Source organism: Micropterus salmoides, unplaced genomic scaffold, assembly GCF_014851395.1.
Source record: "Micropterus salmoides isolate LMB-PRFRI ecotype aquatic unplaced genomic scaffold, ASM1485139v1 Ms_hic_scaffold_18, whole genome shotgun sequence".
In the NCBI taxonomy this organism is placed as follows: Eukaryota; Metazoa; Chordata; class Actinopteri; order Centrarchiformes; family Centrarchidae; genus Micropterus; species Micropterus salmoides.
The window spans coordinates 32,686,846-32,713,549 of NW_024040928.1; the positions used below are offsets into that span (position 1 = coordinate 32,686,846).

General features: G+C 48.7%; 2 protein-coding genes across 4 annotated transcripts in view; both read left to right on the forward strand.

Annotated features, from left to right (window-relative positions):
* si:ch73-212j7.1 (centrosomal protein of 170 kDa protein B) overlaps nt 1-18,297 on the forward strand; it is a 26,313-nt gene extending 8,016 nt beyond the window's left edge. The window contains exons 3-19 of one of the 3 annotated variants that reach the window (XM_038727100.1): nt 955-1,044; nt 1,136-1,214; nt 1,297-1,355; nt 1,671-1,788; nt 2,241-2,342; nt 2,957-3,466; nt 3,636-4,708; nt 5,214-5,390; nt 5,587-5,704; nt 6,018-7,748; nt 9,131-9,374; nt 9,498-9,654; nt 11,552-11,689; nt 12,388-12,476; nt 12,667-12,760; nt 12,849-12,900; nt 13,656-18,297. In XM_038727100.1, the coding sequence (XP_038583028.1) occupies nt 955-1,044; nt 1,136-1,214; nt 1,297-1,355; nt 1,671-1,788; nt 2,241-2,342; nt 2,957-3,466; nt 3,636-4,708; nt 5,214-5,390; nt 5,587-5,704; nt 6,018-7,748; nt 9,131-9,374; nt 9,498-9,654; nt 11,552-11,689; nt 12,388-12,476; nt 12,667-12,760; nt 12,849-12,900; nt 13,656-13,852 (5,028 nt within the window). In that variant the 3' untranslated portion in view covers nt 13,853-18,297. Of the gene's footprint in view, nt 1-954; nt 1,045-1,135; nt 1,215-1,296; nt 1,356-1,670; nt 1,789-2,234; nt 2,343-2,956; nt 3,467-3,635; nt 4,709-5,213; nt 5,391-5,586; nt 5,705-6,017; nt 7,749-9,130; nt 9,375-9,497; nt 9,655-11,551; nt 11,690-12,387; nt 12,477-12,666; nt 12,761-12,848; nt 12,901-13,655 lie in introns of all 3 variants that reach the window. The other 2 variants (XM_038727099.1, XM_038727101.1) reach the window with 2 other exon arrangements.
* Nucleotides 18,298-20,805: 2,508 nt separating this feature from the next.
* LOC119908589 (pre-mRNA-splicing factor cwc22-like) lies at nt 20,806-21,368 on the forward strand. Its single transcript, XM_038726375.1, has one exon. It carries the CDS (start codon nt 20,832-20,834, stop codon nt 21,366-21,368), a length of 537 nt encoding a protein of 178 aa, XP_038582303.1. The 5' UTR covers nt 20,806-20,831.
* Nucleotides 21,369-26,704: the final 5,336 nt, after the last annotated feature.

Genomic DNA, 26,704 nt, shown 5'->3' on the forward strand with positions numbered 1-26,704 from the left:
CATGCTGATTTTAACAGCCGCTCACCTTCAGCTGCGTCTCAGCCGTGTTTGGCAGTTTATCACCGCGAGCTGAAAAAGGGGTGGTGATGGAGCAGTGGATAAGACACATGGTGTGAACGACCCAGGTTCAAATCCCCACTGTCACACATCCAATGTGTCCCTGAGCAAGACACTTAACCCCTAGTTGCTCCAGAGGCGTGCGACCTCTGACCTCTGACCTCTGACAGCCACCATCTAAGTCTCTTTGGATAAAAGCGTCCGCTAAATGAATAAATGTAATGTAAAACTGCCAAGCTGTCGTCCTTCCTCTGAGGATGACCTAATTAGGATGAGGAGCGCTCTGATACAATTTACCAATATTTTATACAACAGGTTTTTGAAAAAAGAAATAGCTCTCCGAATTAAGTACTCTGTTGGTATCGTTAACACTTTAAGGGTACCGGTTTTGGTGCTGGTATCATAAAACTTAAAAACGATACCAAACCCTTTTTGTGACGCTCAAATATATTGATCCACCGTGTTACAGCCGCTGGTTTGGCCGCTAGTAAAATTTAGAATCAGTAGTCTGACCCGATTCCTTCCTTGCAGAATATTGGCTGGTACAGAGAACCGAGAAAGAAGACGTGGGGTTCATTTTTATGTGAGGATACAACCCGTTCACAAATAGGCAGTAAAAAAGTGATTCATTTTATTATATAACTACATCTAGCAGGTAGCGTGGTCATTGTTACGGCTTTAGAGACGGGACGTAAGGACGAGTAGCAGGTAGCGTGGTCGTCCTTCAGCTGACATTACGTCTTTAGAGACGGGACATGAGGTGTATTTTTGTTCATATAATGTATACTGTATATTGATGTATTTGTACCAAAGTGTGTGAGATGAACATTTCTGCGGAGCTGCTGTCTGCTGGTCTGGATTTAAAGGTGTGACGTGTTCTTTTCTCTGTTCTGACAGTCCCGCAGTGTCGACAAACAGCACGCCGTCATCAACTACAACCCGACAACTGACGAGCACCTGGTGAAAGACCTGGGCAGCTTAAACGGGGTGAGACAGGAACAACAAACAAACAAATAAATAAACAAACACTGAGCATCTACCGGCTGAACAACCCAACATTTTGTTGTGTTTTGTGCAGACGTTTGTGAACGATCTGAGGATTCCTGATCAGACCTACATCACCCTCAAACTGTCCGACAGCATCCGCTTCGGATACGATATCCTTCAGATGACATCATTATCACTGTGTGCACGTGTTACTGTTTGCTAACTTCAGTATTGTTCTTAACGCCTCTCCACATTCTCACATCTACGTTCTGGAGAAAAGTCAGCACAAAGTCCCAGAGGAGGCTCTGAAGGTCAGTTTCTTTTGGTTTTTATGAGGAACTTTAAAGTTGCTTCTTCGTGTCCTCAAGTCTGTGAGTAACTTTAGTTCATACCTGTAGTTTTGTGGGGGGCATTTGTGAGCGTAACACGGGGTCACAGGGAGTGTCAAACTAAGAGACTGAACCTGTTACCCAGAGCGACCGCAGGATGCTAGCCAATCAGAAATCAGAGTTGCATCATGAAGACATCATGCTTCTTCAGCAGCAGGAGGAGATGAAGGACCTGAGGACACTTTCATACAGAGTTTTACTGATCAGCTGTGTGATGAGCGCCTCCTGTTGTTTCAGCATGAGAAGTACAGCAGTCAGCTGCAGATGAGCCTGAAGGCTTCAGAGGGGAAGAACCTGGAGCTGGAAGACCGAACGAGATCCGACAAAACTCAGAGTGCCAAGAGCCTGACGCAGGGTACGTCAGAGTCCGAGTAGATATCTGAACGCAAACTGTGTCATGACTTTTATTCTGGAAGGTTGTTCCTGTTGACATCACACTGCTAACCTGTGATGTCATGCTGATTCTGATTTCAGGGTTGCTGCAGGAAGCTGAATAATACCTGATATGATAGAAATATGATATAATAGATGAGGGTGGATCTTGATTACTGACCACCTGGTTTCAGATTCAGTTACATCAGATAAACGGCAGCGGTGCAGAGACCTGGAGCTCGTAGAGAGACCTCTTAGTGAAATAAGTCAGCGGCACCAAAGTTGAATTTGTGACACGAGGAAACAAGTCGATGGTGATTCAGCTGCTGGGACCTGAAACGTGTCGCTGTTATAAAACTGAGCCTGAAGGATTTATTCTAACTAATAAGTGCTGATGTATTTAATCCTTAAACTGTGTGTGTGTGTTAGTTACAGAGGCTCCGGTCTGTCGGCCCACGCCTCTGTACGGTCAGCCGTCCTGGTGGGGAGAGGAGGATTATGGGAGTAAAGTTCAGAGCGGCGATGAACCTCACGCAGGTAAAAACTACGTTTGGTTGTCTGTTAGATGTAAAAGAGCTTAAAAAGCTCAACATGAAAACGTTATTTTAAATATTATGATCTAATCGATACGTGATGATACAAATAGTGTTAAACAATATAGAAATATAAAAATAGATTTCATTTGATGAGTGTAGTAAAAAAGGAAAAGTTAAACAGACCGGCTTCAGTCTTGCTGTCGTTGTTAAAAATGACATAAAGCTCTTTCACGCTGCCTTATTTTCCGGGAGTGTTACGGCAATATGGCGGCTCGCTGCGCTGTATGAGAGGTCCAGAACCTCTGAGCCGGGTCGTTGTATTACCGGCGACGGTGTTTTGTGTGTGAAAACACACATGGTTGTGAGATTATGCCACAAACGTTGGTTCAGTATGAACGAGCGAATGCGGCACATTAGAGGATATTCTGTCAGCGTTTAAGCAGATCTCTGTATGAAAGTGGCTTTAGAATAAAATCACAATGAAGAGAAATACTCTTTATTTTTACCAAAAGTACAGCGTTAATGTCAGCTAGGATTTGAAATGTATTTCTTGTAGTAACAAGTACGTGGAATATTCTTCTTCTTGAAATGTTTGTTGGTCTCTGTTTCTGTCAGAGGGCCAGAAAGACGCCTCGTCTCTGGATCCCGACTTCTCTGGATCTCTGTCAGACTCCCAACAAAAGACCATCTTCCCTTTGTACAACCGTGAACCGAGCTACTTCGAGATCCCCACCAAGGACTTCCAGCACCACAAAACCTCGGGGGCGGAGCTTCACGAGATCCCCACCAAGGACACGGACACGCCTCCAGTCCCACTCGCCCCTCCCGCCCCGACCCCGCCCGTCGTTCAGAGCCACGCCTCCTTCACCATCGAGTTTGACGACTGCATGCCAGGCAAGATGAAGATCAAAGACCACGTCACCAAGTTCTCCACCCGCCAGAGGAAGCAGCAGGCTCCCAAGACCACCATCACGACAGCCACGCCTGCAGAGGTGATGTCAGCAGAGAGCAAGGTGGCTGATTGGCTGGTCCACAGCGATGTCACCATGATGAGGAGACGTCCAACGTGTGAAGATGTTTTCAGCACAAAGAGTGACCTCCCCATGAACATCAAGACCCTCAAAGGTCAGAATCTTACCTGGCTTCCAAAAAGGGCCGTCCCGTGTCTTTAAATCCTGTTTATGTCTAGACGCTGTTGATTCTCAGTGAGATCAGCAGGACTAACTTCTCTACACAGGTGATACGATTTTCATATCAAACATATTGATTACTAAAGTTTTTATTCTTGTGTCAGGTCACCATCATGAGGATGGAACCCAGAGTGACTCAGAAGACCCAGTTCTCAAAGGAAGGACCAGTAAATCCCACCACTCCATCCAATCAGAGCAGTCTGAGGCATCGCAGCAGACCGTTCAATCAGGTCAGTCTATCAACTCCCAGCCGCCTGCTCCAACCACGAAGCTCCACCAGCCACTGCAGTACTCTCCGCCCGCACTGGCCCCAGCCTCACCTGCGGCCCCTGAGCGGCCCCTGTCCCAGAGTCCTCCTCAGAGTCAGTCCCCCACCACAGAAGCACCCAAGCAGGGCCCCCCGGAGCACCTCTCCCAGCAGGCCTTCATCATTGAGTTCTTTGATGACAACCCGCGCAAAAAGCGCTCACAGTCCTTCACGCACAATCCCGCCCACGCTGACTCGTACTCTGCCCTGAAGGCCAAGCTGGAGCGGCGGAAAGGCGGCGAGAGGCCGGCGTCTGTGCACGGCCATATCCCCCCCACCCAGCAGGTTACGGTTCCTCTGAAAGGACAGGGCCACGGCGGCCCCCAGAGGTCGAGCTCTCTGAAGAGGGAGAAGACAGAGGGTGAGGTTGCCTCTTCTGCTTCCTCCTCTCGCTCCTCTTCAGGTATCATCGTCAGACCCTTCGGCAGCGTCGGAAAGAAGTCCAAGCTGGCCCAGGAGTTCGCTGCTGAGTTCCTGAAGGATTCCTCCCCAACCAGGGACAAGATGTCCCCTCCTCCGATGTCAGCACCGCCGGTGATGGTATCACCTCCTAATGCAAGAATTCCCTCCCCCCAAGAACCTCCAGCACCTTCCTCAGTCTCCTATCCCACCTCACCCTTACTGCCTCCAGCAGTCTCAAAATCCTCAATCCCCACCAGCACTGCTGGCCAGTCAGCCTCTCCACTCCACTCTATTGGACCTCCCATGTCCCCCATGGTGCCCCTTTGCGTCCGTGCAGGAGACCCCAAATGTTCCCAGCGGATGATGAGGAACGAGGAGGACGACAGCCTGAGTGATGCCGGGACCTACACCATCGAGACGGAGTCGCAGGACAAGGAGGTGGAGGAGGCTCGCAACATGATCGATCAGGTGAACTCACAGTGACCCTAACGTACCTGAACAGATTCGTCCGTGAAGCAGCGTTCATGGTTCAAACTGCTCGTGTAAAAAAAATCTTTTTAGAGTTCTGAGCTGTGGTGAGTCTTTACAACGTCCTGAGAAATGACTCCAGTCAGGGTAACAGCTGCTGAAATATAAAACTGTAAAACACCACAAACCGGTAAAGGTAGCTTTGCACTGAGAGAAAGGTTATGTTGTACGGAGGTACTACAGTTGAAGCTGTTGTTGTATTGTTGTGGACGTGGCACTCAGCTACTTGATCTGCATGTGCTGTGTTCCTTCTACTGTTGCAACAGTGCTTGCTTTTCATCGTCAGTGTTCAACATATCTGAGAACTAGAACTGATATGAGACATGCTTAAATCTAGAGTGTGTTTTAAATCTTTAGGGGATGCATGAAACCTTCTGTCCTTCTTGCTCCTTTCTGTTGCCGTGATCCTGCCCCCCCTCCTCATGCATGCCCTGTGCTCTGACAGGTGTTTGGTGTCCTCGACTCTCCAGAGTACAGTGGTGTGACCCCAGGAGTGTATAGACCTGTAATAAATGATGGCAAGGATGAGCAAGCTAACCTGCCTAGCGATGGTAGCACTGTGGACCCGTTGCATGGCTTTATCCCAGCTGCTATCAGCGGCCCCCCAACAGGCCCCGTACAGGTAAAAACCACTGAAAAACTGAACCAGAACCTGGAAAACACCCGTGTAGCATGTTCTGATCCCAGTGCATGCAGACTAGTTTTGGTATTCCCTCAGTTTCTCCTGTTACATATTTTACTCTGTCAAGTCTTGTTGGACTCTGGTTGACGTTTCTGTTGTCTGGTTGTGTCGTTCATCATGTTGTTTGACTGTCTAGGTTCCACCTGCTCATGCAGAAGGTCTGGAAGGACCCAAATGGGTTTCACGATGGGCCAGTCTGGCAGACAGTTATGCTGAACCTGGTTCCACTCCACCTCAAGGAGAACGTCTGGAAGGTGCTGTTTACAGTCGTGCATGTTGTGAGAAAATGATATAAACAGAGCTGGGTATCAAACCCACACTTACCTGTTATTAACCTACGATCTGTATCTGAATGTGTTACCTGACATCTGATCACAGGCCTTTTACACCTGATATTAATAAGCGCTCTTGTCAGTTTTGCGTGCGTTGGGATCGGATCACCCTGATGTCAGTGTGAGCTCCACCTGAATTAACATTAGTCCTGATGCAGACTAGACATCCAGATACAGACGACATAACAAAGTACATTTATATGAAAAACTGAGATACCTTGAATTGTTTTTGTAGATTTGCGCCTCGTGAGCCGGTCGATGGGAAATTACAGTTACGATAACTCTGAGTCGGAGTCCAGCCACAGCTCCAGGACAAGAAGGCTGCTGCCCCAGGTGCCTCCAGAAAAGCTGGATAGTGTTCCTCCGAGTATCCTGATTCGCCATGACCCCCACCAAGGCCAGGAACCTCTAGACAGATTCTCTGGTCCTCCCCGTCAACAGGACTCCACCCAGTGCCTGTCTGTGCAGGATGATGTGGACCCAGACAGCCTGAGTGACGCCAGCCGCTCAGATGACGGACCTGTTCTGGAGAAAACTAAGAAGAATCAGGCAAGGACTGGATCTTTATCTCCAGGGGGCGCTGGTCCTCAGTTCAAGAGTTCAGAGAAAGTGTCTCCCTCCACCAAATCCACCTCCTTCTACATTGGTTCTGAAGACAGTCCAGTTAAACCTGAGCAGGCCCAGAGCCTGGTACAGTCTGAGAGGACACGCGATCCCCCAGCTAAAACTCCCCCTACCACCGTCCTGATCCGACACCTGAGCGGACACGAACCCAGGAGGACCGGTGTCAAACCCAACAGCTCTGCTCCTAATCTCCAAACACAGGACAAGGATTCTGTCCCCACTAAAGACAGCTGCATTACATCCATCGTCCGGCAGGAGAGCTTCACCAAAGAACAGCCCAGCGACACCGTCCAGATGAAGAAGCTTCCCCACATCTCCAGCCACCCATCCATCAGAGACATGGAGCAGAGGAGGGAGAACCTCCAGGAAACGCAGTCCTTCCTTCAGGAGACCGAGGGAACTCTATCCTCTCTGGACACTAAGTTCCCCTCATCTGGTTCTGGTCGTAGTTCAAAGAAAGGAGGCTCCTCCACCCACATGGACGACTCCCTTTCTGGTGATTCGGACGTGGACACAGCGAGCACTGTGAGCCAAGTGAGTAGCAAAAATGCTCCAGTCAGCTCTGCCTCTAAAAAACGTCCCGCCATCAGCAGCCTTCAAAAGGAGAAGTCCTCTTCCAGCCCGTCCATCCAAGAGAAGGGACGGCAACTCAGCGCCCGTGAACGGCTTTCTGAGAAACGCAGAAACCAGGTGACAACAGATACATCAAGCAAGGCAGAGGCAGCAAAGCGCTTCCAGATGCGCCGCAGTGCGGGCAACCGTGGATCTCTGGATCTATCAGAGGGCCAGCAGGGTTCTGGTCCACAATGGACCGAAACAACATCATCTGACCATGAAATTTCCCGGCCGGCCGGCCGTAGCAAGAAACTCATCACCCCTCTTCAGAAAGAAGACAATGGAAAGACGCCCAAGACGGCGAGTCAGCAGGTTCTGACACGTTCCAACAGCCTGTCAGCACCACGGCCAACCCGAGCGTCCATGCTTCGCCGAGCACGTCTGGGTGAGGCGTCAGATAACGAAGGCGCTGAGACCGACCGGGCCTCCCAGAATTCTGACCATATCACTGCACCGACCAAAGTGTCTGCTGAGGGAAAGAAGATGTCCAGGCTGGACATCTTAGCCATGCCCAGGAAGAGGACCGGTTCCTTCACAGCTCCCAGCGACAACGAGACATCCTCCACTGGCCGGTCCGGTTTGCCCAATCGGAACTCTGAGTCTGGTGTCACTACCAGGAAGACATCTGTGGGCGACGCCCGCCAGGCAGCTAACAAAGGAGGCGGAGCTCTGGGTAAGCAGCCACTGACCCGTACCCGGTCCAGCGGAGCCAAGTACCCCAGCACCGGTGAGTCCTGTGCAGATATTTTTTGTGTTTTCAAATTGGAAACATAAATACTCTTTTTGTCACATGGTATTTTTTCCAAGCGTTTCTCCGGCTTCTCTTCATTATTACGTGGTTACAAGATTGTCCTGTTGTCTGGGTTTAAGTTTAGTGATCCAGGATGAGGAACAGAGGTTTATTCTGCTGTTGCCTAGTCTGGTTTCCAGGTTCCATGACTCACTTTGAATCACAAGACTGCAAACAAACCCAAATTCAAAACAAGCACAAAACAACTTGCCGGCTGGAGACCCCAGTGAGTCGATGATTAGGACAACTATGTAGAAACTAGATTTTCAACAGAATATACATATACAGTAACTTCTGAGAGTTTTAGAGAAAAAGACGAATTGGACCTCACGTTACAGAAGGGAGTCCTGTTTATCGTTAAGAAGTGTGGATCGCCTTTTAAAAATGTTATTTTGTATGCATGTGACGGAGCACTTCTTGTTAGATGTCCAAGAGAAGGCTGGGTATCATTTAAAATTTTACCATATTAGTGCCGATGAAATTGTTAGTTTCAGGACCAGTACTAAAAAAATACTTCTTTGATAAGAGCACCCGCTGTTTCCTGTGTCAACGCACCTTTACTTTTCAGAAAGCAGCCATATGGTCTCTCTGGAACTGCACCTCCCGGCTGCTGTACCCAGGGTAGCGCAGGATAATCTCAGGATGATGATCGCTCAGTGCTACCAACACATTTGGGCTGATAAAAGCATAATAAGTCTGATGCCCTCAGCCTGATGATGTCCTACTTCATTCTCCACCATTTAACTTCATTATTAATTTAAAGCAGGCTCACTTTCAGTATTCTGGCCTTTAACGTCAGATTTCTGTCTCCGCTGGAGTCTGCTGCTGTTACCATGGAAACACAGCTTCCCAGCATCGTTTGGAATTAAAATGTTGACGCATTAATCCTTGTCCTGCCTGGAACCGAGGGCAAATGCCAAAGTGTTAAATCAGGACATTGTGGATTCTTTGCACCTGATTCTCTGTCGGTGCTTTGACCAATCAGGAGCCTCTGCAGCCGTTGCTATGGAGATCTAGAGCTATGTCACATTCAGAGCAAAATGATATTTGATTCAGCTGCTGAATTCTCCAAACTAAAACTTGATACAAATGTCTGAATTTATCAAAAAAGTTCCACAGAAATCATCTTCTAACGTCTGAAGCTCTCTGATTGGATGTTTATTGTAGCAATGCTCTCTGGGACTTCTCTCCTGAAGGTGTTTTGTTGTCTTTCTTTGATTTTAATTTATGGAGGTGAGAGTTTCACTTGCATCAGAGCGTTGAACACAACAACAACAGAACTGAGCCGCAGATATATTAAATATATTCAATATTTCCAGGTTCCCGTCGCAGACAGAAGGACTCGGACTTCTCCTCTTCTTCTGAAGAAGAATACAAGACGAATGCCGGGACTCTCAAATCCAAACGCTCCTCCCATCCCACCACATCCGGCCAGACGCCGCGCAGCCACCGGACAGCTGCCTCCCGATCCAAGTCTGTCTCCCTGGAGACGGACGAGGACGAGGACCAGAACGAGGCCGACCCCTACCAGAACTGGTCCACGCACAGCGCAGAGATCGCCAAGTAAAAAAACAATGACACCCCGTACTTACCTTTGATCCACAGAGAAACCGAACTCCGCTCGGTCTCTCTTTCACGGTGGGTCCAGACCTTCATGTGGAGCTTTTCTTTGTGTTTCCCCTGCAGGCTCAGTCAGGACCTGGCCAAAGACCTGGCCATCCTGGCCAAGGAAATCCACGACGTTGCCGGGGACGGAGACTCGCCGAGCTCCGGCATGGGCACCACCACCTCACCCAGCTCGCTGCCCAACACGCCGGCCTCCACCATCTCTGCCAGGGAGGAGGTGGGCAACGCTGCGAGCCGTCCAGCATCCCCCACACCACCACTCATACCACAGCTTCTGAAACTGGGAACCCACAGTGATTTGAACAGGACCTTGGTTGGTGTGAGCTTGCAGTGAGCAAGAGTTTAGGATTAAAGTCTCCTTTTTACAGCTGGGGTCTGGAGAAATCTGTGATCAGCAGTTTGAGGCGCCTGCAGTCAGTAACTCCTGACTCGCCGCCTCGTGTTTCAAACCTCTTCACGTGTGTTCCCAGTTTAAATGACAGAAATGTGTTCTTTTATAAACTAGCTGTTTCGTAGTTTGTCTAGTTATCAGTTATGACACCCAGAGTTTCAGACCATCAGAAGTTCAAAGTCCTGTTTTTGAGTTCCAGGTTGCAGGTTGTTTGACCAGAGCTTAATCACGCTTTGGATTCTCATGATTCATTTCTCTGTTCTGCTGCACAGAAGCCATCTTTTCCATTCTTACGTGGGGTTCGACCGTCTCAGGTGTCTAACTCTGACTCATCACTCCTCCCGCCCTGTAATTGGCTCCCCTCCTCCACCATCCTGCCCCTCCCATCACTGATCCGAACACTCCCCTCTCGTCAGTGTTGGATTGTTCTGAAGCACATTTGTTTTGTTTTTTGAGATTTGTCGGTCTGATCTGTCCGGTGTGAAGGATTATTAACAACAAAACGGCTGAGTTAGCACAAAAAAAATCCAAGCTGGAATCAGTCTGCTGGATGAAGGTTTTGAAGTGGGTATAAGAACCCAACCCGACTCCACCCTACATTTAATTAATGTTTATATTTTTATTTGAGCATTTGTGACTGTTGGTCTTATATTTACAACAAAACTGCTGGTTCAGAACAAAGTCAGCCTTGGGGGCCAAGCTTTTGAATGCTAACCTCCCTTACCAACCCAGCCAAGTACTCAGTACTCTACGTACTCTTTGCCTGATCCAGTTCTACCCTACTATATATAATACCTGACCCAAGTCCTGCCACACTACACCTGAACTAACCCGACCGTACTGTACACTACCCAACCTAAATATATTCTGCTGTAACCAATCCCAGCCCAACCCTACCTTTCCATTCCCTACCCTGGTCTACCCTACCCTGGTCTACCCTACCCGGTCTACCCTACCTGGTCTACCCTACCTGGTCTACCCTACCTGGTCTACCCTACCAGGTCTACCCTACCCTGGTCTACCCTACCCTGGTCTACCCTACCCTGGTCTACCCTACCCTGGTCTACCCTACCCTGGTCTACCCTACCTGGTATACCCTACTTTACCTGACTCTACTCTGTCCATTATGTGACCCAAACTCTACCCTACTGTGCCCAACCCAGTTCTACTCTGAGATACCCTCCTACCATACCCTGCTCAACCCTGCCCTGTAACAGATGCCAAAACACAATACCAGCTATGAATCGCAACGGATCTGGCTTCCCTCCGACCAATAAGAAAGGACTTCTTAACATGGCCAGGGTATAACATCATTTACTTGATCAGATATGCACTGAACTACAGTGTCCCTGCTCCCTCGCAGGTCTTTATTTTCAGACTGATTGCTGCTCGGGTTTGGTTTGTGTTTTGCCTTTAATAAACTTCCATTTCCCCGCCCCATTAATGAGCTGGTTTTACTGGTTTTGGGACCGTTCATGGGGCTGTAGCTGGTGACCGGTAGGATCCTCCTGCACTCCTGTGTCTCCCTCTCGTTAACATGCTGTATCCCAGCAGTACTAAAATTCACTGCATACACTGTTGCCCCCCCACCATCGCAGCTGCATGTTGACTTGGTGCATGCGTTCACGGGGCACCGTCATCGCCGGCCGGCCGCTCGCTGGTTTGGTAACAAATATTCAGTGGTTGGATCACCGGAGCCAGACTCCCTCTACTCTCTTTCCAGCTGGTCCAACATATCCCCGAGGCCAGTTTAAACTACCAGAAGGTTCCTCCAGGTTCTGCTGCCGTCTCGGACCTGGATGCAAACATGAATGAGCCAGAGCCCGGTTCTAAGCAACGCCGTCCGTGGAACCGCGAAGAGGTCACTGTCTAATCCCACTGAGGCTAAGTTCACACTGCAGCTCAGTGTGTCCCACGTCTAAAGTCTACCTTGTTAATGTGACGCTTTCAGTCAGTCTGACCCGTTTCTCTTAAATCTGGACCACGTGGATGCATAGATTCTTATTTCAATGAATTTTACAAATGCAAATAATCCATACCCCCACAAATGTCTGAAATCACGTAACAGCTGAAATAATTTCAAAACGTCTCACTTAGTCCCAAAAAATGCCACAAATCTGATTTAATTTTTAATGATATGAAAGTAAACAGATAGGAGAAGGTGGAAGTGGTCTCACCACTTCCTGTTTGGTAAAGACACGCAGATGAACGCCACGTCTGTTGTGACCGGGCTCTAAAAGCGTCTCCCGGAGGCTGCGCTGTCTGCGCTGTCCACAGGGTGGTGCTAGAGGAGAGCTCATCCAGGGCTGGGTTCAGTGTTTTTAAATCTGACCTGTGGTTATTCAGCTGCTTGTTTCTGAGCCTGAATGGACCCTCTCAGACCTGAGCCTGCAGTGTGAACATATCCTTTAACAAACTGAACGAGGCTGCAGCTGCTGCCGTTAGTTTTGGTGTGCTGGGACATCAGGATGTGAGCTGCTGTTCATGTCAGTGTTGGTGTCACGACTCCGAGAGTCTGAGTTCATCTGGGTTTCTTTGTCCCTGAATAAACTCTTTCAGGTGATTCTGGACAACCTGATGCTGAATCCGGTGTCTCAGCTGTCCCAGGCCATCCGGGAGAACACAGAGCAGCTGGCTGAAAAAATGAAGTAAGGGGGACATTTCTCAGTACTGCTGTCAATGTGAAACAAATAAAGGTTCTAAAGGTTCAGGTTGAAATCCAGTTTTGTTTGGTGGTTCAGGTCTGTGGAACCCTTTAAAGGGTCTGTTGTGTCAGAACAGTTTGTCCTCTGCTGAGTTTCACTGTGCGTTTGTACTAACCCCTCAGTCTGTCCACAGGGTTTTGTTCCAGAACAAGGCGGACGTCTGGGAGGAGATCGAGGCGAAGATCAACGCTGAGAACGAGGTCCCCATCCTGAAAACCTCCAACAAGGTTTCTCTGCAAACTCTTAGTTACTCTGAACAGAAGAGCCAGGATCTGATGGGAGCACAGCTGAAACTCTCTCTGTTCCATCTTACAGGAAATTACCTCCATTCTGAAAGAGCTGAGGAGAGTCCAGAGGCAGCTTGAAGGTACAAGAACATTTAGCTTCACGTTTTATCTTTATCTAGTTTTTGCACTTACGCTCGAGACACAGCAGTGTAACTTTTTAAATGTCCCGACAGGATCCAAAGTTAATAATGTTCTGCAGTCTTCTAAACATCCTGAAGGTCTCACACGGTCCAGTCGTCTGTCTGTTAACAGAGAAGCTTTCATATAAAGTCCTGCCGTGCCATTCGTCATAGTATCGTAGCAATGTGCCAGGTGCAGGCGTACCTATGATTAATCTCTCCAGAGGCAGCTGGGTTTGGTATACAGTCAGAGACATTAAGAGACTAAATAACAGCGGTTTGCGCCCAGATTATGTGCCGTTTAACGAGCTAAAGTGGAGCTGGACACTTGGCCCTGCGCTGTAGACTGAGCGCTGGCCCTGGAGTCTTTGTTAAGAGTGTGAATGAGATTTCTGAGAATTTCTTCATCTGCATAAAAGTGAAGAACTGTGTATGTTTTTAAAAACCGGCCCCAGGCCTGAACCCCCTTTGACCTGCTCACATGGTGTCCTGCCTGTTCCCAAGCCGCACCAGGAGTTTAGCTAAACTCGTCCTAGACCGGTCTCTGCTCTGGACATTTGGGACTTGTGTTTTGTGTAACAAGTTGTTTTAACCTTGTTTTTGCTGTTTGTTACTGAACAAGTATCTCTGTCCAAAGGATCAAATCTAAGACTTCATCTGAAGCAGGCTCAGCTGGACCTGGAGTGTTCATTAATGTCCTCTTGTTCTTGCCGTAGTTATAAACACCATTGTGGAGCCCGGTGGGAGTCCCCAGACTGCAGCGGTCGGAACGTCGTCTCTCGGTCACACTAGACCGTCCTCGAGGGAGAAGAAACCCGCCACCAAAACCCGAGGCGCACCCCCGACCTCCAACGCCAATGAAAGCACCAAAAGACCACCTCGTGGACCGGATGGGGCCCACTACATGGCCTGAACAGGCCACCGTAGCACCTTTGGACAGTATCTGTGTATCCACACCGGCTGCAGCCACATCGTAGCACCCAGAGGGGCTCCTCATCAGAAGCATTCTAGACCAGCTCAGCAGCCGGGTCGGGAGACGTAGCTCAACACCAAGATCAGCTGTTACTGGGCACTTTGAAAAGGGCGGGAAAAGCCATGCGTGTCTGTGAAGGCGTTACATCGATAGACTTTATTGGTCGTCCATCGTGGCTGTGGGGTTCTGCATGCCGTGTCCTGTTGTAGGGGCCGACGCCTTCAGAGGCTCGTGAGTCTGAGTTTGTCTCAGTGGAGGACTGAAGTTATTATTTGGCATATTCAGAGGACACTATGTGTTACTTCTCTGGTCCTCAGTGTCCCACAATTCATTGCGTGCCAGTCGCATTTATGCTGTGTCCCAATTCCAGATTACACACCAATACCATGTATGTGCTGCCACAGCATGCGGTTTTAGCAGTCAGTGGAGAAGAAGTCAGTGAGCTTTGCTGTTTCATATTAACAGCAGCACTTAAACAAAGTGGGACTCAGCCACAGAAAAAAAACAAACTGATGCCTTTTTACTTAACTTGAGAAATAGAAACAAAACAAGCTGAAGTTGTTAAAGGTTTAATGTTGTGTGAAGAACTCTGTTAAAAGGAAAGCCAGTCTTCACTTTACCCACAGCTACAGTCACAGTATTCAAAAGCTGTTTAAATTGCTGATTAAATTTCACAAAGTGGAAGTAAAATGTTTTTCCAGACATGTTTTAGTTTGACAAGATCTTTGTGAATCGGTCTCGCCAACATTCCTGATGTGTTTGACGCTTTGCAGCTGTGAGTTCCTGCTCAGACCAGAAAGTAGGACCACCAGACTCATTTGTAGGTCTTTGCCAAACAGGTGGTCCTAGACGCTTGGAGACAGAGTGACTGCTTGTGTTGTCACTTGGCAGCCTAAACATTTACTTCGCAGCTAGCTAGGAACGTGCTAGCGGTAGCTAACCCAACCCGTTCTCACTCCCAAGTCGTCACCTACGGACCCGTGGTCGAGACCCGTTGGTGTCAGTTTGGAACAGGAAGCCCTGTAGCGTCAACGGTAAAGGAAGGTTTATGATATTTAACAGAAAAGTCAGAGTAAAGAGGCGGTTGGGTGGACGGAGGGCCAGAAACCGGACTTCCAACCAGGAGACCGGTGTTTATTTTTCCCGTGTGAAAGTCAACATTAAATGGTTTCATTTAAGTTACCTGACTGACGTAACATAGTTATTTTAACCCAAACCATGATCTTTTCCTAGTACTCTTTTCAAGTACTTTTGGTGCCTAAACTAAATTGTGGGATTTCCCAACTTTAACAAGGCACCGTTTCAAAATGGCCGTTCCATATTTGTTGTTGCTAACTTGACCGTGGACATTGAAAAACGCGTGTTAAAAAGCGATGCCAAGGGGTCTTGACCAAGCGTCCATATCTGACAGGTTGGCTAACCAAACTGGACGAAAAGGTTCATCCCTCAACACCCACATGCTCCTTCTAGACACATAACCCTGCTCCTCCTGGTGTTTCCAGGGATCTGGAACAGTTATAAAATAACCTCGTGAACAGGAATCTTTGGACTGAAGTAACCTTATCCAGGCTAGAATTACCAGAACCCCTTCCTGGAGCCAGTCCTGGGAGGGGTCCAGTTCAGCCCAAAGAAGCAACATGGATAGAGGTCAGGTGCACCGCAGATCACAGTGCAGACCTCGGCTGCAGAATCTGGTTCTGGGGACAAACGTGAACCCCGTTACCTTTAAGTTAAGATTTGTACCATAAGCCAAGGAGTTTCTGCTCGAATACGGGAGAACTTGTTACTCCTTCTTGGACAGTAGTGAACATCAGCAGCTCAGAGTGTAGTTAGGAACTGGGACACAGCTGTAGTGTGATCTCTGAGACTGAGACTCTGTAGTGAGGCACAAATGTACTTTTATACTTCACGTCCTTCTAAAGAGTCGGCCCCTAAAGGACAGCGGGAAAACTGCAGCTATTGGCTCATTTACCGGTTGTAGGATTCACTTTTTAGGTGGTGTGGGGGCTGGGGTCTCTCTGCTGGTGGTTGGGATCCTGGGGTCCGGTGGTTGGGATCCTGGGGTCCGGTGGTTGGGATCCTGGGGTCCGGTGGTGTGGATGCACAGAAACTGTCCCGAGCTCTCTTTGTATCCAGTGATTCAGTCAGAACAAATGCATTTTGAAACCATGTAACCCTGTAGAACTGCTTCTACATCGCACAAGCTGAACAAAACGTAGTGGAAGCTGCGACCAGAAGCAGCTGCTCGCGCCGCAGTAGTACGTGGGTGATGTACAAACGTGTATTGATAACTTTGTGCTTTGATAATCTGTTGTTGCGTTTGAACAGATGATAGATTGTGTTGTCTCCGTTTCTCTGTGGGTGTTTATGAAGGAGGTCCTGCGCCGCCTCGACGCTTCGGCCCTGCAGACAGGAAGCCCGTCTGCGAAGCTAAAAAGATGTAATGTTATATTTGCTGAATGTTCTTTTGCCATCTCGCTGTGACTGTGCTGCTGCCATATCTGTGAAACCGCTGAATGTGGGAGAGTTTCCTTCAATGTCCGTTGACTTCAAACTGATCAGCTGATGTGACGTGAGACACCCTGCTGGTCCTTAAACGCCTCTCTGAATCTCAACAAATGAAACCAGAACCACGACAAAGCCCTGCTCCTGGGTCCTCCTGCTCCTGGGTCCTTCAGCCGGAGACTCAAAAACAGCTTTGTGTTTATTTTCAGAAGCTTCGGAGGCAGAAAGCTCGTTGAGTCGATGATCTATTGCATTCGCTAAAGGAAAGGAGACTTTAGGCCTTCTGTTGTAAGGATGATTGAGCCTCTGATATTTACCAGACGAAGACTCGTGGTTCTGAAAGGAGGATCCTGTGACTCTGAAGGCTGGTTCATACCTCTGCGTCGAGTCTAGGCCGTAGCTAACGGCGAAAGCTACGCACGTGACCAAAACGCTGTGTGACGGTGAGGTTTCCTCTGTGGTGACTTCTGCCAGCTAACTTCCTGTAGCTCTCCACTAACTTGGCTCTTCTTGACTTTCCAAATAGATCAAACTCTGATAGTGAAACATGTCGCGGGGGCTGTGGCGCTAAAGGATAAAGGATCCACCATGTTACAGCTACGTGTTTGGCCTCTAGTAAGGACAGAGCACTTCCTGTGGACTTGATGATGCTACCAAGCCGACCAATCTCCGCGACATGGCGCTACATTTTTGGAGGGATGCGCGTCAGGCTGCAGCGTAGACTCGACACAGATTATAAATCAGCCTTAAGAGTCATGAATATCAGGAGAAGAGGCGTGAAGCTGCCGTTCAACGGACGGAGACACAGCGAGGAACTGCAGCTTCTGCTCACGTTGTTCGGTGTGAAGTTGAACACTGGGTCGTCTGCACTTACGATTGGTCCAAAGGCAGCGGCCTCTCTGAACTTCGGCCGTCTGTTCAGTATTTGTGTCAGAGCCGCTGTAAATAAAGTTCCCCTCCTCCAGAGCTTTCAGCCGCGTCTCACCGTCTTCACAGGCCATCTTCCCCCCCGATAGACCACCACCTGTTACCACCTGAGGTCCAGACTCACTGTCGGCCGCGATGTGACACCTGAACCCATCTCCATGACAACGAAGCACACTCCCCGAGGATGACAGCGAGATGATGTAGAAAGCTCGGAAATGGCCCTTCAGTAAAGATGATTTAGTTCCAGCTCATCGGCCTCCGTTCTGTATTTCCAACACCTGCTCAGCAAAGGCTGGACCAGCACGGTGTGCGTGTGCGTGTGCGTGTGCGTGTGCGTGTGCGTGTGCGTTACAGCAGCTCGGCGTGCAGAGAGCTGAACACGTCTACGTCTGTTTCAGATGGATGTCCAGGATGTTGTTAGCCTAGCTTAGCACAAAGACTGGTAGCGGAGGGAAACTGTTAGCCTAGCTCCGTCCCGTCTGTCTGACGTCCATCTGGAACGCGACCGAGGAGACTTTTATTTTGGAAAGTGCATGCTTCCTGTAGCTTGAGGCGGCTGAGAGTTTGAGGCTAGTTCACCAAATGTGCACTTTTTCATTTGACACCGTGTGAAAACAGCTGAGATTCTTGGGGGTGCGTGCTGTTTTCGTGCTCTGCAGCCATCCAGAATGTATCCGCTCATCACACAAACCTGATTGGCCGCTGCTGTGATGATGTAACTGCTGCTGCTACTGGTGATTGGTGTTTTTCCTGAGTTACAGTGCATGGCGGTGCTGCAGACTCGCTGTAGAGACGTTCCTGTATTTACTCTGTTTTTTATGCATCAGCCGGGCGGCGTCCTGCAGCCGTGTTCCTGTCCTCTGGTATTTATTAAGTCCTGGACTCTCATGTGTTCATCACCAACAGGGTTTCTGTGAATCACCATGTCATTTGTAATAAACTGATTTCATGCACTCTGATGTTTCCTGAGTTTTAGACCTGCAGCTTTTCACAATAAAATCAGTCTGACTGAGACAAACCTCCTGCTTCAGAACAGACAGGACAGGCGGACTGGTGGATCCACATGCTGTGGTGGTGGTGTCCCCCTTTGATCCGTCACTGAATACTGGATACTGGTTTAACTGACGATAGTTTCTAACCAACAAAAACCAAGTGACTGAAACTAGGAAACATTTTAGTTTAAAGACTCAAAATAAATTTATATCAACAGGAAGAGTCATTTCAAAATAAAAGCTCGCAGGAGAACGTGAACGTTCACACAGCCAAACGACCTGAGGCAGAACGTAGAAACGTTTCTCTTCTTTTCAGTGAAACTAAAAATGAACAAACAGAAAATCTCTTAAGTTCTTAATCTCACACCTCCACAAACAAGTGTTCAGATACTTTACTAATACCTCACTGGACAAGTACTCTGTTACAAGTGAAAGTTTGTACCAGAAGATGTAAAAGTACTTGATGTCCTGTGACTGTCATGTATTATTATTCACTGAGGATGTTCACTTTCAGACAGCAGCTGATGATTATTTACATTCTGGATCAGTCTTGTAGACTAACTGAGGCTGTCGGTTTGTTTCGTCTTGATTATTATTTCTGGACGAATGAGTCGACAGAACTGATCCTGTAAAGCAGGAGAAGTCGTTTGAGAAAACAGCTGCAGGATCCAGCAGGGGGCCCCCTTACCTCCCCAACAATGAGCCAGGTTCTGGGTGTCATTTCAGGAGACCAGAGGACAAACTGGATCCACTGACTGCAGTGGGACAGCAGGGGGCGCTGCTGCACCGCTCGGTCTCTGTAGGAACTTGATGTATTTATAATGGAACATAAACAGGAAGCTTTCACGTGGTTCCTTCTAAAACACAGTTTACAGGCTGAAGGATCTGTACTAGTGATGTGGATCAGTTTTACACCAAGACTTCATGTTGTTTAACTGATCAGGGTCACTGAAGCTGCTGTGGTCAGTCGGTCGGTGCTGCTGGAATACGTTTAATATTAACAGGAAGAAAACGTCTCACACAGCCCGGAAGAAGAAGGTGGTTAAGGTGACCCTGATCTGAAGTGCAGCAGCTCCATCTGATCGTCTCCGTAGAAACGGGTTAAACTGGGGGGCAGTTTTCCAGGAGGTCAAAGGTCAACAGTGACATCAGTGAGGCAGCAGGTAAACAAACACCTGGAGAGAGACAGGAAGTGAAACTGAAGCTACGACCAACACGCCTGTTACAGCGTTACAGGTGCATGATGGTTCAGCGGGGCCCCTGCGGGACCCTCAGCGGGGCCCTCAGCGGGGCCCCTGGTGTTAAGACTTCCTGTTTTCGTTTTTAACATTTTACTTTAACTTATAGTTCAAAACTACTTCATGTATGTACTCCAGTGGTGGTATGTGACTAAGTACTTTTACTTATTTCCTTTTTCTGTGACCTTGTACTTTTACTTCACTCCATGATGACGATATGCAGGATACAAAGTAATATATCAAATATCTAAATTAGCTTCACCTTTACCAGCTGCAACAGCAAACTGATGAACAATATTTGAGTACTTTTACTTTTGGTACTTTAAGTATATATTGATGCAAATGCTTTTGTACTATTGCTTCTTGCAGAATATTTATATTATGTAGTATTAGTACTTTTGTATACTGAGTACTTTTTCAAACAAAGTAAAAGTACTCGTGACCAGTTTGAATACTTTTTATTGACAGCAGGTGTGTTCAGGTGTTTCCCGACAACATTCACATTTATGGTCGCATTCTATCCTGCTGGTCGTTACCCAGAATCCTCTGGGGCCTGTCGACTGTCCAGACTCTTCATATTTTATTTTCTTGTCTTCCTCTTTTATTCGCTCTGTCCGTCCTGATCTGACTCTGCCCTCTGACATGGGGGTGTGGCTACTGGTGAGTTGGCCCCGCCCCTCTCCTCACAGAGCCTCTCACACTGATTGGCTGAGAATAAAGAAGCCACGTCAGAGGTTTTAAACCCCGCCCATCACTTTCTCCTGTGGCTCCGCCCCCTCCGCAGGTACACCTGCAAAAACAGAAAACACCTGATGATGTCACTCACTGCTCAGGTACACTCTGATGCCTGCTCCTGTGATGACCTCACCTGTCACCTCTCTGACATCACTGCTGACATCATCAGGAGGCCAGCGGAGCTCGCCGCTCTCGACCTCTTCTCCATCTGTCGGGTCAACCACGATGGACGGGAGCGGCAGAAAGACCTGGGAAGGAGAACCGGACCAATCAGAGAGCCTGCTGCTGACTTCAGGTAGACCCGCCTGCACCTGAGCTCACTTCGATGGACAGGTGGGTTAAAGGGACGGTGTAACAGTCACTGTCTCACCTGGAAAGCCAACGTCTCCTTTTTGTCCTCGCCAGAAGCTCCGCCCACTGTTGTGTCACAGGAGTTCGCTGTCATCTCAGCCAATCAGAACGAAGAGCCAGCAGGAGACAGGAAGCTGAGAGAAGACAAAATAAAACCACAAAAATAAAAATATGGAGATAAAGGAGACCAGAGTCCAGGGACCAGAGTCCAGGGACCAGAGTCCTGGGACCAGAGTCCAGGGACCAGAGTCCTGGGACCAGAGTCCAGGGACCAGAGTCCAGGGACCAGAGTCCAGGGACCAGGGACCAGAGTCCTGGGACCAGAGTCCAGGGACCAGGGACCAGAGTCCTGGGACCAGAGTCCAGAGTCCTGGGACCAGAGTCCAGAGTCCAGAGTCCTGGGACCAGAGTCCAGGGACCAGAGTCCAGAGTCCAGGGACCAGAGTCCAGGGACCAGAGTCCAGGGACCAGAGTCCAGAGTCCAGGGACCAGAGTCCAGAGTCCAGGGACCAGAGTCCTGGGACCAGAGTCCAGAGTCCAGAGTCCAGGGACCAGAGTCCAGAGTCCTGGGACCAGAGTCCAGGGACCAGAGTCCAGAGTCCAGAGTCCTGGGACCAGAGTCCTGGGACCAGAGTCCAGGGACCAGAGTCCAGAGTCCAGGGACCAGAGTCCTGGACTATGAAGGGAGTTTCACCTGCTCAGGTTTGATCAAACTCTGCTGTTAAACTGTGACGGTGAACCAAACATTGGCTCGGTGAGTCGCCGTTAACTCAGCTGGAGGTTTTTCACTACAGCGTCTGTATTATAAGAACATGATGAGGTGTCGGTCTGTGAGGACAGTAAAGAAACATCTTTGTGTGCAGGATGGATCCAGGCCAGGAACACAAATTTACTGGGAATAAATAATAACAGATAAAAGGTTGAATATTCTCTGAAATTAGAGTCAAATATTTATGAGGGGGCTGTGGCGTGAGGGCCGGCTGTGGCGTGAGGGCCGGCTGTGGCGTGCGAGGCCGGCTGTGGCGTGAGGGCCGGCTGTGGCGTGAGGGCCGGCTGTGGCGTGCGAGGCCGGCTGTGGCGTGCGGGGCCGGCTGTGGCGTGCGAGGCCGGCTGTGGCGTGAGGGCCGGCTGTGGCGTGCGAGGCCGGCTGTGGCGTGAGGGCCGGCTGTGGCGTGCGAGGCCGGCTGTGGCGTGAGGGCCGGCTGTGGCGTGCGAGGCCGGCTGTGGCGTGAGGGCCGGCTGTGGCGTGAGGGCCGGCTGTGGCGTGAGGGCCGGCTGTGGCGTGCGAGGCCGGCTGTGGCGTGCGAGGCCTGGTCGAGCAGACTACACATCTGTCAGTAAACAAGAAGCCTCACAGCCCAGAATATAAATAATATTTTAGATTTAGAAATGTAGCAAGGGAAACCAGTGTGAACCGGCCTGATGCAGCTCATAACTTCGATATCTAGCGAGTACTGTTATCTATAATTTACAGGGGCTGCAGTTTGTCTGTAGAGGAGATCCTGGATCAACAGCCAGTACCAGGACAGACCCGGTCCAGACCTCTTTAGCAGGTCCCGCAGCCCCAGGTGAGACACAGGCAGCCTCAGCCAGAGATCAGGCAGCTCGGACCCTAACTGAACCACGTGAGCCAGCAGATTGGCCCCCAGTCTTAGTGCGCAGAGGTCTGTTCAGACCAGCTCTGGATTTCTCTAGAAGAGGTTTCTATTCAGGCTGCTTACGGAGACAGACTGTTTGAAGGAGTTGTAGTGAGAGCTTGTCAACATGGCTCACGAGGCAGGTAGGAGGGCCCCAGAACAGAATTTAGCTTAGGGCCCCGTGACACCAGACCTCAGGTAAAAGTTACAGCTGACGTCACAAAGTTACATCTGAAGTTACCTGCTTCAGAGTGCAGGCCAGGTTCAGAGGAAACAGGAGCAGGTGTTGCACGGTTCACCTGTCGGTCACCATGACAACACGGCACGAAGACCGACACTTCAGTCTCGTCACGTCCTTTAGGTTAAAGTTGAGACTGCGTGTACGGTGTGTAAATATATAAACATAGTGAACAAAAAGGCAGCCCTTTAGTTTTTGATCTGAGACTTTCTCTGTGTTCACAAAAGGCCCGTTTCTCTCAAATCTGTCAAAATCCGTGTCGGTGAGCACGAGATGATCCGTCCACCTCACAGGTGTATCCTCTGCCCTGGACAGTGAAAACCTGTTTCCTCACTGCTGAATCCGATCGTGAAGTCTAAGATAAGTTTCCAGTGCAGGCAGACGAGTGAAGTTTCTCTCATAAATGTGGGACTAATGTCAGAGAATATTCAGCTTCTTCACTTGTTGATTCATGTTGGAAATTAAATTCTGTCCTGGATTATTCGCCCTTTTCCTGTTACAGTGGAGCTCATGTGCAGCTGGACCTTTACATCTTCATCATATTACACATAAAGAAGAGCCCATAAATACAGAAGAGAGATCTGAGCTGCAATCAGAACCCTGTGACGATAATCAACAAGCCGCCCCGGCTCTGTCGGACGCCAAGATATTAGATTTAGCCGTTAACGTGTCTTTACATTCATCATTTCCCGACACTACCAACGTGCGTTCCTCTGGAGGAATACGGAGCATGCGGCGTTCAGAAGAAACTCTGCCTGCACGGCCGAACACGGCGCTTTTTTGTAAACGTCGAGTCCAATTAAGTTAAAGCGTCTTCTCCACCGCCGTAGTACCGTTTAACTCCGGTGTCAGAGTTTGTTACCCTGAGTTTGCCTGATAACCCCGAGTGAACTCTGAGGAGGCTGAACTCCCTCCGTAGTGCAGGCCTCAGGCCTCTCACACCAAAGGCGTGCGTCTTATCCACTGCGCCATCACCACCTCAAAACAGAAATGTGAGGGCTGTTCATATGTAAATTCCTTATCTTTATGTTTCATGTTGTGCCTTTTAAGAACAGCAGCAGCAGGACAAACCACAGATTAACATGTCACATAAATCTGTCTTTTAAACCAGGAGGTGCGTCGTGACGAGCAGGCGGTCGTAGTTCATCCTTCCTGCAGCAGCTAAAATCAAACTGCATCATTCTGAGTTTGAAATGTTGGAATTCTGGAGACGACCCAGGAAGTCCTTGATCCAGAGCTTCACTGGCCCTCAAACACGCAGGTGGTGTTGAGAGACGGATTAAACCTGAGCAGCAGAGTTAGAGACAGAAACACTCAATCCTACATTTCCCATAATGCACCTAGCCCCAAAATAGCACAAATTAGACGAGCTGTGTGAGATGTCACGGGGGCCTGTAATTGGCCTGAAACAGAAAATACAGACCAGAATGAGAGTGAAGGCAGCATGACGTCACTTCCTGTTTCTTAAAGCCGCGGTTTGATGCGGCCGGCCACTCGACCACACGACTGTCTGCAGTCAAATCTATGGAAATGAGCTCAGCCTGCACCCAGAGCATGCTGGGACACATGACATCATCCAAACAACCTGCCGCTCTCTCTGACCAGCTGAAGTGAAACCCTCTGCGCTGACTGTCAGGCACAGATCACCCTGACAAGTGAAGGAGGAGCGTCGGAGTCTGACTGACACAGAGATTTCTTCTGTGTTCACATGTGGAGTAACAGGCCTGCTGCAGACGGAGAGTCCGGGTCAGGAACCTGGTCTGAACAGAGGATTTCAGAGGGTCCTCAGCTTTCAGTAGTCCTGGAGAAGGTTGAGTTCTTTCAACCATAGGTGGTTCTCAACAGAGTTCCACGGTTTTCTGGGAAGGTATCAGGGATTTCTCTGCACGGTTCCAGGGTTTGTTGATAAGGGTTCATCACATAGTTTCAGGGGTTCCTTGAAAGGGTTGAGGGGTCCTTTGGAGGTTTTCAGAGATACCAGTTATCCAGCAGTGTTTGAAAGGGTTGAGTTCTTGAGAGGTTTCAGGACTCATTTCCAGACTTTCTGGGTTTTCTATGAAGGCTTCAGGAGTTCTTTAAAGGGTTTCTTCACATAATTTCAGGGTTCCCTAAACTGATTTCTAAGAGTGTTTCTATGATCCTTCAGATGTTTTCAGAGGTTCCTCTCAAAGTTTCAGTTTCCCTTGGTTTAGTTTGGCACCCTGGTCGTCCCGGGCCTTTCTGCGTGGGTTTCCTCCGGGTTCCCCCACCATCAAAAACATGTTGGGTTCTCCAGTCACTGACATTCACCAGGGCACTGGCTTAGATCTGGACTTGGTCCCCGGGGGCTGTACAGAAGCTCAGGAGGGTTAAATACATTATTCTGTTGTGTAAGTGACTATAAAGTACCTTCTCTTACCTTGCAGTCCCTGAAGGTCCAGGATCACAGGGTCCTGTGGGAAAGGGTTCAGCACAGAGTTTCCGGAGTCCTTCGGAGTTTCCGGAGTCCTTCAGAGTTTCAGCAGTCCTTCAGAGTTTCAGCAGTCCTTCAGAGTTTCAGCAGTCCTACAGAGTTTCAGTAGTCCTTCAGAGTTTCAGGAGTCCTACAGAGTTTCTTGAGTCCTTCGGAGTTTCCGGAGTCCTTCAGAGTTTCAGGAGTCCTACAGAGTTTCTTGAGTCCTTCAGAGTTTCAGGAGTCCTACAGAGTTTCTGGAGTCCTACAGAGTTTCTGGAGTCCTTCGGAGTTTCCGGAGTCCTTCAGAGTTTCAGGAGTCCTACAGAGTTTCAGCAGTCCTTCAGAGTTTCAGGAGTCCTACAGAGTTTCAGTAGTCCTTCAGATTATCTGGAATCCTTCAGAGTTTCAGGAGTCCTTCAGGAGTCCTTCAGAGTTTCAGGAGTCCTTCAGAGATTCAGGAGTCCTTCAGAGTTTCAGGAGTCCTTCAGAGTTTCAGGAGTCCTTCAGGAGTCCTTCAGAGTTTCAGGAGTCCTTCAGAGTTTCAGGAATCCTTCAGAGATTCAGGAGTCCTTCAGAGTTTCAGCAGTCCTTCAGAGTTTCAGGAGTCCTTCAGAGTTTCAGGAGTCCTTCAGAGTTTCAGGAATCCTTCAGAGATTCAGGAGTCCTTCAGAGTTTCAGCAGTCCTTCAGAGTTTCAGGAATCCTTCAGAGATTCAGGAGTCCTTCAGAGTTTCAGCAGTCCTTTAGAGTTTCAGGAATCCTTCAGAGTTTCAGGAGTCCTTCAGAGTTTCTGGAGTCCTTCTTTGGTGTGTTGACGTGTTTCCTCTGCTGCGTTTCAGTCAGACTGACGAGGTTCATTTAGGACGAGAAATAATGAAAAGGAAAGTCAGACCGGTGAGATCAGGTGAGATACGATCGGTAAGATAAACCTTTAGAGGCTCCTGGATTATTTAACACAATTAATGAGCTGCTTTTTCCACCAACCTACCCTGAACACATCACAGCTGACAGACAGCCGCGTCACCATGACAACTAGCATGTTGTTAGATTAATTTAGGAACTTCTTTACTTCCTGTTTCCAACCGCAAACTTCTGCTTCACTTCACTCAGAAGCACTTCAGACTACAGCACTACACAGACATGAGTACTACACAGACATGATACTACACAGACATGAGTACTACACAGACATGATACTACACAGACATGAGTACTACACTGACATGATACAACACAGACATGATACTACACAGACATGAGTACTACACAGACATGATACTACACAGACATGAGTACTACACAGACATGATACTACACAGACATGAGTACTACACAGACATGATACTACACAGACATGAGTACTACACAGACATGATACTACACTGACATGATACTACACAGACATGAGTACTACACAGACATGAGTACTACACAGACATGAGTACTACACAGACATGATACTACACAGACATGAGTACTACACAGACATGATACTACACAGACATGAGTACTACACAGACATGATACTACACAGACATGATACTACACTGACATGATACTACACAGACATGATACTACACTGACATGATACTACACTGACATGAGTACTACACAGACATGATACTACACAGACATGATACTACACTGACATGAGTACTACACAGACATGATACAACACAGACATGATACAACACAGACATGAGTACTACACAGACATGATACTACACAGACATGAT